Here is a 14,337-nt window from a genome sequence, read left to right as displayed (position 1 = left end):
ATTGAATATGTCTCTCATGTAAAAGTCAGTTTTGTAACGACTGATTTTGTAACAGTAGTAACCTAATAAGATAAAGTAGAAACATTTAAAAAAGTTATCAATTAGTTTCAAAGTGTATTGTTTAGAAAAGGCCTCTAAATTTACTGTATAAACTTTTTAAAGTTTTCAGATTATCCATTAGTAATAATGGTTTACTTTTTAAAACATACAATATAAAATAATACTCATTTGGCATGATTTATGTTACAGTAGTGACAGAATATGTTACAGTTATCACTTAATATATAAACTATCTAAATGAAAATTTTTAATATTAATTTATTGATTTCTCAGAGATATGTGTAAGGTTGCTTCCCCTAGACTTAAACATTGTCACACGAATGACAAATATGTTACAGTACTCGCGTTTAGTATCAAAGACAATTGTCAGTAAGTGATTTTGCAAACTAAATGATACTTAAGGTAAGGCAGAAGAAGGTATTAAGGCAGTCAAAAAAAACATGGTCCATTTATTTTTAAGAGTAATGCCCTTGTAAAAGGTAATGTTGTCTCCTAAATAACAAAGACAGTGAATACAAGTGCGTGACCTAGCATATTAAGGTAGTTGATGACTTGAACGAAAAGAACAAAATTGATTTGAAAGACTTTGATAATCAGTGATGGCAATGAAGTAACCAGTCATAACATTCAGATGAATTTTACATCTTAAGACAATATAAAATTACATCAAATGCGGTAATTATAATTTTATAAATTACAATACTCTAAATATGAACGTTTTAAAAATCCAGGTGCATTTATAATCAAAAATTCATATTTGGTACTTTTTTAATATGAATTAATTGCTGTTTGAAAAGAATAGTACCAAACCTGTTGAATAATACATGTTCAGGATGTCTAGACACAGTATCTTCTTTCTAGCTGTTGAATATAAAAGTGTTACAGGTATGACTCGAGAGAAGTAGTTAGGTCATAGTCAATGCTCTTTTGACAAAGTAGAGACATATTAAGCTTTGAAAAATAAGTTTTCATCATTGGGAAATATCCCTTTTTACACCACAAAAATCCAACCCTCATAGAACATCTTCAAATCAAAAATATTCAAACTGAAAATTTTGCAAAAATATAGAATGACTCGTTAATCATAAAATATCCTTAAGTGATGATACTACAATGTCATAATACTATAATATGTGTTTATTCAAATCGTCTTTTTAATCATTATGCAACAAGTTTGGTGTTGACAATAATTCCTCACAATTAATGATTAAATGACATCCCAAATTGTAAATTTTACAGGAGCATATGTTCGCTTCTGTATATTATAGAAACCATATAATTTATATAAACCTTTTGTTTTAACACATATTTTTTTACCGTTATAACAGGTTTAGAACTATTTATTTGTAATTGTTGTCATTATGAAATAAATGTTTTTCATAATGGCAACAATTAAGTCTTTGATTTAGTTTATTTTAATATATTGAGAAAAAAGGCTACCTAAAGTTAATAAATTTATAGGATGTAGGAGGTATAAACGTAATCAGTACCTTATTTATATACATTGTACTTAATATTATAGTTAAAGAAACCGGAAGCACTACGTGTCTACCAGTTGACTTTTAGTATACAGTTTAGTACATCACTGGGCATTTTAAAATTGATTATAATTTTCAGACATATTTTTAGTTATTATTTTAACGAAATAGGCATATCAAATAGATACATTCGTTATATAATATCAATGGTTACACCCTTCGTTTTTTCTATATATATATAGATCTGTTGTCATTCGTATAAAGTCCGAGTTTATCATACATAATCGGTTGCATTATCATATACTTTAAAACGATGGTATTTTGCGCATGCACCACTTCATTTACTGTGCAGATTATACACATCTAAAAATGGGTATGCAGACACAGAGTTATTGAGAGGTATGTTATGTTTGTTTATAAAGTGTTTTTCCTCAATTTTCATCTTTGATCTATGTATTTATTTAACAAGGATCTTCAGGAATAGAAAAATGTAAAATCATAAAAGAATGAATTTGATTAACGCACTTGAATCGATATGCTAATGTCATACGGTGGTAAACATTCTGATTTACGTTATATTTACTTTAACACATTCATAATTTTATAATACAACATAGATATAAATAGAACACTAACATGACTAATAGTACAAGTATTTCGTAAACAGGTAAGCACTGGTTTAACAGCCAAATGTTTAAATTTAGCTATATATTATAGATATATATAATCATTAAACCGAAAATGATAATAAAACACATAACGTCCTGAAAGTAATGACTAGTTTCGGGATTCATTTAGTGATTAATCATTTGACTGTAATTGTACCGCCAAGCGACAAGCACAAAACAACAATTATAGATAAAATTGTGTTTTTCAACCAAGCAGGTTATTGTTGATGTAATCCTATTTCTTAACGTTTATACGAAAATAAAAAAGGATGGATTTACATTTGCATCTCTTTTCACTCACTAATAAACAAAACAAAGATTTACTTTTATAAGGTAATTAGTATCCTTGTATTGTGTTTGTGGTGGATTATTGTTGTAAGGCATCGAATATCCTAATAAAGCGCTACATCATGAAATTGGAAATCCACTTTGCTTATCAAAATAGCCAATAAAACATATAAAATGTGAACAAAATCGTGTTTATCGATTAAGCTGCTGATTGTTTTAATGGTTCCAGCTTCATAACTAAGAAAATGAGACTTGATATTATCATGAACGTTTTATGTAAGGCAGCTATAGTCTAGTAAGACTGTACTGATGTTCAGACTGACATATCTGTTTATTGGTGGGGGTACCATCTTCGGCAGGGAGAGTTTTGATATAGAACAAACTACGGTTTCAGCTGATTTTATCAACATTCTAAAGAATGAAATAAGGCATCGCATTAGAAAGTATTTGAAACTTTTTGTAGTTTAAATAACTAAGCAGACATGTTTTAACAGCAAAAACAGTATCTATATGTCATCAAAACTTTGAAAGAACTGACAGAGGCGCAATTTGTAGCACACTAAGTGTGAGATTTATATATCTGCCCATTTAAGGTGTGAATTGTGAATCGCTATAAAGCTCTTTAAAGTCATAAACATTGCAGCCTTTGGTATCATCTGACTTTACAAAGTCTCAGAGAAAAAGAAAAATGAATAAGAACTTTCTTAAAGCACAATGTCTATGGCTTAGAGTTTAGCTGTGTCGTATTTGGTTTTACCAAATTGCAAAAATCATTACTTTAAAGTTGCAATCTTTTACTCTATAATCGAAAGGCCTATACAATTGATCTATTGTGTCACTGATCAGAGTTAAGATCATCAAGAACCTGGGTTTAGAGTGGCATCAACCCTGAATTCGAAATATTTATATATACAGACAATTCTTAAACGATTCAAGATTAGAAATTATGGTGCCTAAAATGTAAATATGTGGTATGTAGCTCTAATCTCGGATCAACATGTGCCTAGTCCAAGGGCAATTGATTTTAGATCGTCTCATCTAGACATTGTTTGAGAAAATTTTATCTAAAAAATCCTTGAGGTCTAAAGCTGAGATATTTGGTATGTAAGACTGTCAAGTTATTTTCTATTAAATTGACTACAGTTCTTACTAAAAGGTCAATATTTATTCCATACCACAGGTGGGAATTGATGTAAATTAATGTCAGATAAGAAAGGTATGTAACTACAAGGACTCTAGAACTTGATGTGTAACATAATCTTGTAGACCTAGCCATTTAATTTTTAGCTGTACCTTTTTGCGAAGGAAAACATCAGATACCTGTATTGTAACAGTAATGGCGGCGTTACCGTTGCCATCCACAGCCTAAAACCTTGACCCTTAATTCGTAAGTTGTTGATGTATTTACTTCATACTTTGCGACATCATCCTTTGAGCCAAGACCTTCAAGTGAACCATACTTAACTTTATTTTTATTAAAATATGTACACTGTATATAAAACGAAAATTCTTTGTAGAAAATTGTAGTTTTTCAGATAAATGTTTTATTTACACTTAACCAGAAACAACACATTGGTTTAAGTCCCTTACATACCTAAGTTGGTAACATTTTGAGAATGTCAATTACAACAAATGATAAAATATCCTCTGTAAAATGATATAGATCAATTTCTCTTACTATTCATTATGTTAGCAGTTAAACATTTAAGTATAGTTTTATTCATTGTGTCCAAATAATTTTATTTTTCAATGTAGGTTTTTATAAGAAATCATGTAAAAGTGTGAATGTATTGATGTTATGTCATTAAAAAATAATATAACTTTATTAAGGAACAATAATGATCAATGGAAATGTGTGTGTCACTGGGGAAGACACATTTGTTTAGAGCATAAAACAGAAACTGCTGTTTTATGCTTAGTGGAGTGTCTCCCTTAGAAGTAAGAATTAAACAGTCTCTTGTAATTATGTTAAGAATGGCTTTTCAAGAATTGTTTGTGTGTATTTTTTGTTTTAGATGTGTACATGTAAAGATGCGACTTCAATAAATTAAAATAATAAAAAATAAAAAACCTTAACTTTTCCTTTCTTTAATTTTCTTTTTAAAGATTTGTTTAAGGTAGAACGCGACACTTTGCGAACTTTCGAGTAGCGTCTTGAAATTGACCATATTTCTGATTACGTTCCGTTGATTTTATTTTAATAGTTTCAGCCAATTTTTGTACACACGGCGTCAAAGTTGACCATCAAAGCCCGTTTTTTAACATGACGTCGTTGCGTATCCTTGGCAACTGTTATGGGTATTTCAACGCCATTGGCAAACAAAATATCTTAAATTCTACAGCATTCGACCGAAATTATTTTTTCCTTTAAGCTGATTTAAAATTTATTGTTTTACGCCGAAAAATGTTTGAAAAGTGGAAAGAAAATTGGCAATTTTGTGTAAAATTTGACGTTAAGTTTAGCCGCAATTTTTGGCTTTAAAGCGGCTTATTTAAAAATTCCTGAAATAAATATTTGATTTTTTTCTTTAAACGTCCTTTAAAATGTATACTCAGTCAAAATAACTAAAAATATTAGGGGGTCACTGACTCAAATTTTTCGGTACACGTGATTTTATTTTCCCCACCCCTTGAATAATTTTGTAACGAAATTCGACGTATGCATATGCAATTGAGACTTCAAAGTGCAGCAATAATGTTCAGCTTATCAGAAGAATTGTTCTAGAGATTTACTTATACATTTGAAAAAAACAACAACAATGTTCCATTGCAAATGCTTAAAATTTAAAATGAGACCTGACGATGAAAAGGCATATTTATATTTAAAATCTAAGCATTGAATTTAGGCGTTGATATTTTTTGCTTATTCATATAAACATGTGCTATTTTTTACGACCACGTCACAATTTCTGATTGATATATATACTCGATATTCTGAACAGAAGTAAAGACTGGAACCCAGGCTAGTAAAGTCTAAATACAGGTACATTTCAATATAACGTGTTACTTGAGCAAAAAGGAACTGACAGCAGTGAGATATGTAACAACAATTGTCTAACTATCATGGACTTGGTCGAAGTGCAATTTTATTGAATTTATTATCGTCTTTCCATTTTGTGACATTTATGTTTGCTGAAAAAAATGTACGAAAAACAAACAAAATTTCTTCTTGTTTTTAAGCATGGTTCATAACTTCATATGATTTTGTAAACAGACGAATGTACAGAAAATGACGTAAGGCATTCAACGTCAATGCGTACGCTTCGCAAACAAAAACAGCGGAGAGCTATCATTGCGGTGTAACTTTTTGATATTGTAATACATTAAAATTAATAAACTTGAATCGAGAAATATGCCATAAGAAACAATAAGCAACTATATATTTTATGTAAATTTAGAGAATTTACGGAAATTCGATCATAAATCAATACGTTGTCTACAAAAAATTCTGCAAAGTTATACATTTTGTATTACCCACACTATGAGTGATATACTGTGAGTAATATGTATTTTATTTCACCTATTAAAAACCAGAATTTGAATTTCATTTGTTAGCAAAAACTATTCAACAATTTGACAGAGTATATGTTAAATAACTGTGCGAAATATTGACAAATTAAAATAAATTCATAAATGAATTTTAGTCAATTATATTAGCGTGAAGCAACAGTCATGTTTGAAACGTTAGCTCAGTAGGTGTTGGATAACAGATGTAGCACGTTCGATTTGACAAGTAAATAAACATCTTTAATACATTTTTTCTCGTTTTGCTCATCATTTTAGAATATCATAATGTTAAAAAAAACGTTTAATTGAGGATTCACCATAAATGCTGTATTAAAAGCATCACTATCAAATCGGCCTTTTCAAATATTCATTATTCACTGTATAGCCAAATTTATGGCAGAATTTATTTTGAACAGGAAACTAAAAAACAGTATTTTAAACATGAAATATTATAAAACGCTGTAAATAAACATCTGCGGATGTTTAGCAGAACATGTATAGCGAACTAGGCGGTCCTGAGCTGGATACTGCACAAAGGAGTGTTGCGTTGTAAATCTTTATACAAAATAAAGATATTTCATTATATATTGTCATTTTTTTTATCAGTACATGCTACGGGCACTGTAGAGGATCTGTCGATGTTTTATATGTTCTGTTCACCTACCATTTAATCAGTATGCAATTGACATGTTAATGAAACAGGGAAATATGGCATTTTAGTCAAAGTTTTACTATCTAAAATGTTATTCTGCAGACTATTATTTCTTTCCTCTTGTAGAAAGTGGGTCATTCTGAAGTACATCCCTATTCTCTGTTTTATATACAAAATGTATATTTACAAGAATAAAAATTATCATATTTTGGTAAAATCTGACCTTCTAATTAAAAAAATACGTATTTTAGTAAATACAGACATCAAACAAAGTTCCCGTATAGTACGAGTGTACGGATCACGGTATTTCAGTCATATACGTATTGCATGATATACGGTCCCGTACATCTAAGTATTCAAATTTTATGTAACATAATGTCAGATAAGAAAAGTATGTACATACAAGGACTCTAGAACTTGATGTGTAACATAATCTTGTAGACCTAGCCATTTAGTTGTTAGCTGTACCTTTTTGCGAAGGAAAACATGAGAGACCTGTATTGTAACAGTAATGGCGGCGTTACCGTTGCCATCCGCAGCCTAAAACCTTGACCCTTAATTCTTAAGTTGTTGGTGTATTTACTTCATACTTTGCGACATCATCCTTTGAGCCAAGACCTTCAAGTGAACCATACTTAACTTTATTTTTATTACAATATGTACACTGTATATAAAACGAAAATTCTTTTTAGAAAATTGTAGTTTTTCAGATAAATGTTTTATTTACACTAAACCAGAAAAAAACACATTGGTTTAAGTCCCTTACATACCTAAGTTGTTAAAATTTTGAGAATGTCAAGTACAACAAATGATATAATATCCTCTGTAAAATGATATAGATCAATTTCTCTTACCGTTCATTATGTTAGCAGTTAAACATTTAAGTATAGTTTTATTCATTGTGTCCAAATTTATTTTTCAATGTAGGCTTTTATAAGAAATCATGTAAACGTGTGAATGTATTGATGTTATGTCATTAAAAAATAATATAACTTTATTAAGGAACAATAATGATCAAAGGAAATGTGTGTGTCACTGCTGTTTTATGATTAGTGGAGTGTCTCCCTTAGAAGTAAGAATAAAACAGTCTCTTGTAATTCTGTTAAGAATGGCTTCTCATGAATTGTTTGAGTGTATTTTCTGTTTTAGATGTGTACATGTAAAGATGCGACTTCAATAAATTGAAATAATAAAAAGAAAAAACCTTAATTTTTCCTTTCTTTAATTGTCCTTTTAAAGATTTGTTTAAGGTAGAACGCGACACTTTGCGAACTTACAAGTAGCGTCTTAAAATTGACCATATTTCTGATTACGTTCCGTTGATTTTATTTTAATAGTTTCAGCCAATTTTTGTACACACGGCGTCAAAGTTGACCATCAAAGCCCGTTTTTTAACATGACGTCGTTGCGTATCTTTGGCAACTGTTATGGGTATTTCAACGCCATTGGCGAACAAAATATCTTAAACTCTACAGCATTCGACCGAAAATATTTTTCCCTTTAAGCTGATATAAAATTTATTGTTTTACGCCGAAAAATGTTTGAAAAATGGAAAGAAAATTGTCGATTTTGTGTAAAATTTGACGTTAAGTTTAGCCGCAATTTTTGGCTTTAAAGCGGCTTATTTAAAAATTCCTGAAATAAATATTCGATTTTTTTCTTTAAACGTCCTTAAAATGTATACTCAGTCAAAATAACTAAAAATATTAGGGGGTCACTGACTCAAATTTTTCGGTACACGTGGTTTTATTTCCCCCACCCCTTGAATAATTTTGTAACGAATTCGACGTATGCAGATGTGATTGAGACTTCAAAGTGCAGCAATAATGTTTCGCTTATCAGAAGAATTGTTCTAGAGATTTACTTATACATTTGAAAAAAAACAACAACAATGTTCCATTGCAAATGCTTAAAATTTAAAATGAGACCTGACGATGAAAATGCATATTTATATTTAAAATCTTAGCATTGGATTTAGGCGTTGATATTTTTTGCCTATCTATATAAACATGTGCTATTTTTTACGACCACGTCACAATTTCTGATTGATATATATACTCGATATTCTGAACAGAAGCAAAGACTGGAACCGAGGCTAGTAAAGTCTAAATACAGGTACATTGCAATATAACGTGTTACTTGAGCAAAAAGGAACTGACAGCAGTGAGATGTGTAACTACAATTGTCTAACTATCATGGACTTGGTCGAAGTGCAATTTTATTGAATTTATTATCGTCTTTCCATTTTGTGACATTTATGTTTGCTGAAAGAAAAATGTTCGAAAAACAAACAAAATTTCTTCTTGTTTTTAAGCATGGTTTATAACAACTTCATATGGAATTGTAAACAGACGAATGTACAGAAAATGACGTCAGGCATTCAACGTCAATGCGTACGCTGCGCAAACAAAAACAGCGGAGAGTTATCATTGCCTTGTAACTTTTTGATATTGTAATACATTAAAATTAATAAACTTGAATCGAGAAACATGCCATAAGGAACAATAAGCAACTATATATATTATGTAAATGTAGACAATTTACGGAAATTCGATCATAAATTAATACGTAGTCTACAAAAAATTCTGCAAAGTTATACATTTTGTATTACCCACACTATGAGTGATATACTGTGAGTAATATGTATTTTATTTCACCTATTAAAAACCAGAATTTGAATTTCATTTGTTAGCAAAAACTATTACAACAATTTGACAGAGTATATGCTAAATAATTGTGCGAAATATTGACAAATTAAAATAAATTCATAACTCAATTTTAGTCAATTATATTAGCGTGAAGCAACAGTCATGTTTGAAACGTTAGCTCAGTGGGTGTTGGATAACAAATGTAGCACGTTCGATTTTACAAGTAAATAAACATCTTTAATACATTTTTTCTCGTTTTGCTCATAATTTTAGAATATCATAATGTTAAAAAAAACGTTTAACTGAGGATTCACCATAAATGCTGTATTAAAAAACATCACTATCAAATCGGCCTTTTCAAATATTCATTATTCACTGTATAGCCAAATTTATGGCAGAATTTATTTTGAACAGGAAAACTTAAAAACAGTATTGTAAACATGAAATATTATAAAACGCCGTAAATACACATCTGCGGATGTTTAGCAGAACATGTATAGCGAACCAGGCGGTCCTGAGCTGGATACTGCACAAAGGAGTGTTGCGTTGTAAATCTTTATACAAAATAAAGATATTTCATTATATATTGTCATTTTTTATCATACATGCTACGGGCACTGTAGAGGATCTGTCGATGTTTTATATGTTCTGTTCACCGACCATTTAATCAGTATGCAATTGACATGTAAATGAAACAGGAAAATATTACATTTTACTCAAAGTTTTACTATTTAAAATGTTATTCTGCAGACTATTATTTCTTTCCTCTTGTAGAAAGTGGGTCATTCTGAAGTACATCCATATTCTCTGTTTTATATACAAAATGTATATTTACAAGAATAAAAATAATCATATTTTGGTAAAATCTGACCTTCTAATTAAAAAAATACGTATTTTACTAAATCCGGACATCAAACTAAGTTCCCGTATAGTACGAGTGTACGGATCACGGTATTTCAGTCATATACGTATTGCATGATATACGGCCCCGTACATCTAAGTATTCAAATTTCACTTATTTTTACCTGTCTATCTATAATATTCGGAATTCCGTACCCTTTATTGCATCCATATGTTTTCCGCAGTGGTCATAATGGCGTAAATTTCCGTTTATAGCGGGATTTTGACACAGGGCGAATGTTTTAATGACATAAAAATAACAAACGCCCCGTGATAGCGTAACTTTTATCCAAAGGGGTGGGGGAAATAAAATCACGTGTACCGAAAAAATTGAGTCGGTGACCCCCTAATTTTTTTAGTTATTTAGACTGAGTATACATTTTAAATTACGTTTAAAGAAAAAAAATCAAAAATTTATTTCGGGAATTTTTAAATAAGCCGCTTTCAAGCCGCAAAGTGCGGCTAAACTTAACGTCAAATTTTACACAAAATTGACAATTTTCTTTCCATTTTTTCAAACATTTTTCGGCGTAAAACGATAAATTTTATATCAGCTTAAAGGAAAAAATAATTTCGGTCGAAATCTGTAGAATTTAAGATATTTTGTCCGCCAATGGCGTTGAAATACCCATAGCAGTTGCCAAGGATACGCAACAAATTCATGTTCGAAAACGGGCTTTGATGGTCAACTTTGACGCCGTGTGTACAAAAATTGGCTGAAACTTTTGAAATAAAATCAACGGAACGTAATCAGAAATATGGTCAACTTTTTGCATGCCAATTTTCAAGTCGCCAGTCGAAAGTTCGCAAAGTGTCGCGTTCTACCTTAAACAATTTGTTTGCTTTAAAAATAGCAAAAAAGTCAAGCGTTGCCCGCCGCCTGACAATCGCTCTTGTTAGATAAGTCAAAAGCTATGTAGCTTTAGGGTCAAGCAATTGATTGCAGGTGAGCAACTAAGGAACACCCTGGTTCATTTGTTAATAACATTGTAGACTTGATACGTTAACAAATAATTTGTTTTGTTTATTTCACAAAAATTTAGAAATGACAAAAAATATGATATCTAAAAGATATTGTGATGAACCAAATATAACTTTACTTTGTTTACCTTTCTAGAATGGCAACTTTAGACGAAGAGAGATATTTGAGAAATCTATTGCTGCTTCGCGAGGGTACTTCGTTTGTGTTAAAGAGCCTTGTAGTGCAAGAAGAACACAGGTCTGGACAAACCTTAGAGAATCTTCTTAATAACAAAACGTTATTCAAAGGCATATTGAAAGAACAACGAGACATTCTTTACCCAGTGCCTTCGACAGCAAATGCAGATTTAACTATATGGGATTTGTCGCTCCTTCTGCTTGTCGTGAAGAGATTATTCTATCCAGTACTACCACCAGTTACTGCCTCACATATAGGGGCATTAAAGGCCTTCAGAGATTCTATCCAAGGACATCCTCGTAAGATGTCAATGGACGATACAGAGTTTTTAACAAGCCAGACACATTTACAAGGACATTTGCGAAACATTGCAGGATACGCCAACCAATCTCGCCAAATTGAAGACATTATCAGACGAACTGCATCTGGCAATATTGACATTGAATCAGTATTTCGACATGTCAATGAAATTCACGCATTCAGTTATAGTTTAAGGGTTTTCATAGAAGAAAAACTTGAGCAAATCAAACCAAAACTTAATTCTTTAGAAAGTGATGTTAAAACTATCAAAGGTACGTATATTTGATTAAAAACGTTTATTAATAAAATTTCTCAAGCTTCAAACTTAATAATGTAAGGAATGATTTTGATAGAAATTGACATTTTATTTTATAAATAATTCGAAAATACTCTGCATACCTAGGAAAGTTAAAGCATAACACATTGGAACTTAAGAGACTTGTACATACATGTTTCCTTGAGAATTAGTTTTTATACTCGGCGACTTATGTTCTTTCTTGATCTAGAAAATATTAACTCAAACATTATGATTGGAAATCATAAAAAAATGTACCAGGAGCATGTAAAAATTTGGTTTTATCTGAACTACGAAGCAGGAGCTTTAACTTGTATGACCCACATTAAGATTATAAATTTAATATATATTCATCAAAAATTCTAAATGAACATTGTGACTAAAAAGTGTAATGACCTAACCTTTTAGAGCACTTATTTTTGTATTTTTTTTCACTTATTGTACAGTGTAATTGTGGTATCTCTAAGGTTTTCTATCTGACTAAATCGGGGTACTTAGTATCTTACACAATGTAAACCCAATCTGCTTAAACTCAAGCCTCAGGTAGAAAGTATAATAAATGACTTCGAAATTTAGCTTTTGGACAGTTTGTATAAAATAGCTGCCGGTTTCTTTTTGCCGCGCCAGTTTTTGGCAAATTCAACCCCTATTTTTACGCGGTTTAAAAAAATGAAAACTGTCTTAAATTGTCATATTTACTAAAAGGTTTAAAAGTTAATATGTTTTGTTTTTCTATCTTTAATACTTTTTTGTAAAAATGCATTTAAAGTTTGCATTTGCCATGGCAAAGTGTGTTTTGCCATGGCATTTCGGCATTTTGCCATGGCAAATAATTTGCCATGGCAAATTAGAATTGCCATGGCAAGGTTTTTCCTACTTTTGCCATGGCAAATTTGCCATGGCAATTATTTTTTTAAAACATCACAAAACTTTCTAAAACTTATCCTATGACATGTTATTGGTCGTATTGTTATGTTTTTATTGTAATCTCAACTTTTTTTCATTTTGCCATAGAAATGCCATGGCAAATTTCTGCCATGGCAAATTTTTGCCATAGCAATTCCATGGCAAAATTTTGCCATGGCATGTCCATGGCAAAAATTTGCCATGGCAATTGCATTAAAGTTTGCCATGGCAAAATATTATCAATAAAAAATTTTTTTTTTCTTTGAATTTTTTTTATAAATTTATACATGGCAAATGACATATTAAGGAATATAATGTTTAAAATTTTAAAGTTTACGCAAAGAATATCTTTTCAACCACGGGTCCTATTGATTAGAATAGATTGTATATGACATTTTAAAATGACAATAATTATGAGATCAAGGATCAAATATAATCATTTATGCTAAATAATAATAATAAAGCTTGAGTGGTAGTTATATAACAGTGAAAATAAGAATCCCTAGAAGAAAGCCCAACACTGCAAATTTGAAAATTGAGCCTGTTCATGGACGGTAACTGGTAGTCCAGTGGTAGGACGCGCGCTTAGGGATCGAGAGGTCCTGAGTTCGAACCCCACCAGGGGCACTGCTAATTTCCTTGAGCAAGAAATTTACCTGCGATTGCTTCACTTCACCCAGGTGTAAATGGGGTACCTGCGATGGTGGTATAATTCCGTTGCGCCAAAGTGTCGGCTGCACTAAGCGGAGTTAAAAGACTCCCTAGGGATATTGATAGATAGATATCAGTAGCCCGATGACCAGGGGCAATGCTAGTAGCTGTAAAGTCGGTGAACGTGCGTAAGCATGAAACTTAGACTATAAAATTGCAATTACTTTACTTTTACTGGTAAGTGCAATTACCGTCAACGTCCCCTAGCACCGGCTTAAGCAGTATATAAACATTTTAACATAAACTGGTAAATTTAGAATGTTGAAACATCCGAATATGTGTTCATATGGTGGTTATCATGGAACCTTTAACGTGACACGTTAGTACCATTCCATGAAAAGCGGCATATTACAATATGCTTATAATAAACATAAATAACAGACTCTACTTGTTAACTATATATAACTTTTAAACACCATAATTTTGTATAAATATGTGCAATTACATTTTTTGTTTCCGGTTTCTTCTAGTATCAATGCAGTCTGCGTGATAAAGGACTGCCTAAGGAAAGACAAGGAAATGATGGGAGATGCATTGGTACAAATGTTATGGAGGGCACCCTTATAACCTTGTTATTTGTAAAATATTCCGTTAACTGCAACAAGATCATCTCGAGCAAACAGGACGTTTCGCCCCTAACCAAATCGGCCCTTAACAACTGCTAGCCCCAAAAAATGCGCAAATTCTTGGTATAATGAGTAATGAGTGTATTAATTTGCTATCCAAAGGAATATAGTCAATCTTTGTAAAATATTTTAGTTTTGG

General features: G+C 31.1%; 1 protein-coding gene across 1 annotated transcript; it reads left to right on the top strand.

Annotated features, from left to right (window-relative positions):
* Positions 1-1,831: 1,831 nt before the first annotated feature.
* On the top strand, positions 1,832-11,932 carry LOC132714441 (uncharacterized; the record flags this gene model as incomplete). The annotated part of the gene is made up of 2 exons (XM_060697329.1): positions 1,832-1,937; positions 11,319-11,932. A coding segment is annotated over exon 2 (613 nt), but the record flags the coding sequence as incomplete, so codon positions are not given.
* Between the last annotated feature and the right edge of the window lie 2,405 nt (positions 11,933-14,337).

Source organism: Ruditapes philippinarum, unplaced genomic scaffold (genome assembly GCF_026571515.1).
Source record: "Ruditapes philippinarum isolate M1 unplaced genomic scaffold, ASM2657151v2 ctg16224_1_1_1_1, whole genome shotgun sequence".
Classification (NCBI taxonomy): Eukaryota; Metazoa; Mollusca; class Bivalvia; order Venerida; family Veneridae; genus Ruditapes; species Ruditapes philippinarum.
This window is presented reverse-complemented; position numbering and strand designations above follow the sequence as displayed.